The 495-nt window shown below is 73.5% G+C and overlaps 1 protein-coding gene across 1 annotated transcript in view; it reads right to left on the bottom strand.

Annotated features, from left to right (window-relative positions):
- The window catches only part of ITGA7 (integrin, alpha 7), a 30,767-nt gene that overhangs the window by 22,904 nt on the left and 7,368 nt on the right, over positions 1-495 (bottom strand). The window contains exons 14-15 of the mRNA XM_012732292.1: positions 251-443; positions 95-175 (exon numbers count right to left, since the gene is read on the bottom strand). Of these exons, the coding sequence (XP_012587746.1) occupies positions 95-175; positions 251-443 (274 nt within the window). The remainder of the gene's footprint in view (positions 1-94; positions 176-250; positions 444-495) is intronic.

Raw genomic sequence — 495 nt, 5'->3', positions numbered from 1 at the left:
GGGTCAGGGAGGCCTGGGCTCAAGGTGGGGGAGCCTGGGTCAGAGAGGCCTGGCTCAGGGCAGACGGCGGCTGGGAGGCAGGGAGACGGCCCACCTGGGCACCCCTCTTCATGGGGTTCCCCAGCTCACACTCCACGCGGGAGGCGTTCTCGTTGGACAGACACAGCGGCTTCTCCTGGACGGGGAGCGGCCGGGGAGGTCAGCGGGGGGTCGGGAGCCCCTCAGGAGCCCCCGCCTGCCGGGTCCTCACCGCAGCCGCCAGGGCCCGGACTCCGGAGTAACGCAGAGAGGCAGGCAGGCGGACCAGCAGCTGCGCCTCGTGGGCGTCGTCCCCATCGGCCTGGGGCCGGGCCGCGGCCGAGGGCAGGTTGGTGACGTTCAGCTCCAGCCCGATGAACGGCTGCCCGCTCATTGCGAACAGGGCCGTGGCCCCGTCTGCGTCCCTGGGGACAGGACCGCTCACTCCGGACCCCGACCCCGCGCCTGCCAGCCCCC

This window comes from Condylura cristata, unplaced genomic scaffold (assembly GCF_000260355.1).
Source record: "Condylura cristata isolate star-nosed mole 26May11 unplaced genomic scaffold, ConCri1.0 scaffold00034, whole genome shotgun sequence".
Classification (NCBI taxonomy): domain Eukaryota; kingdom Metazoa; phylum Chordata; class Mammalia; order Eulipotyphla; family Talpidae; genus Condylura; species Condylura cristata.
The sequence above is the reverse complement of the archived record's forward strand: the minus strand, read 5'-3'. Positions and strand labels throughout refer to the sequence as shown.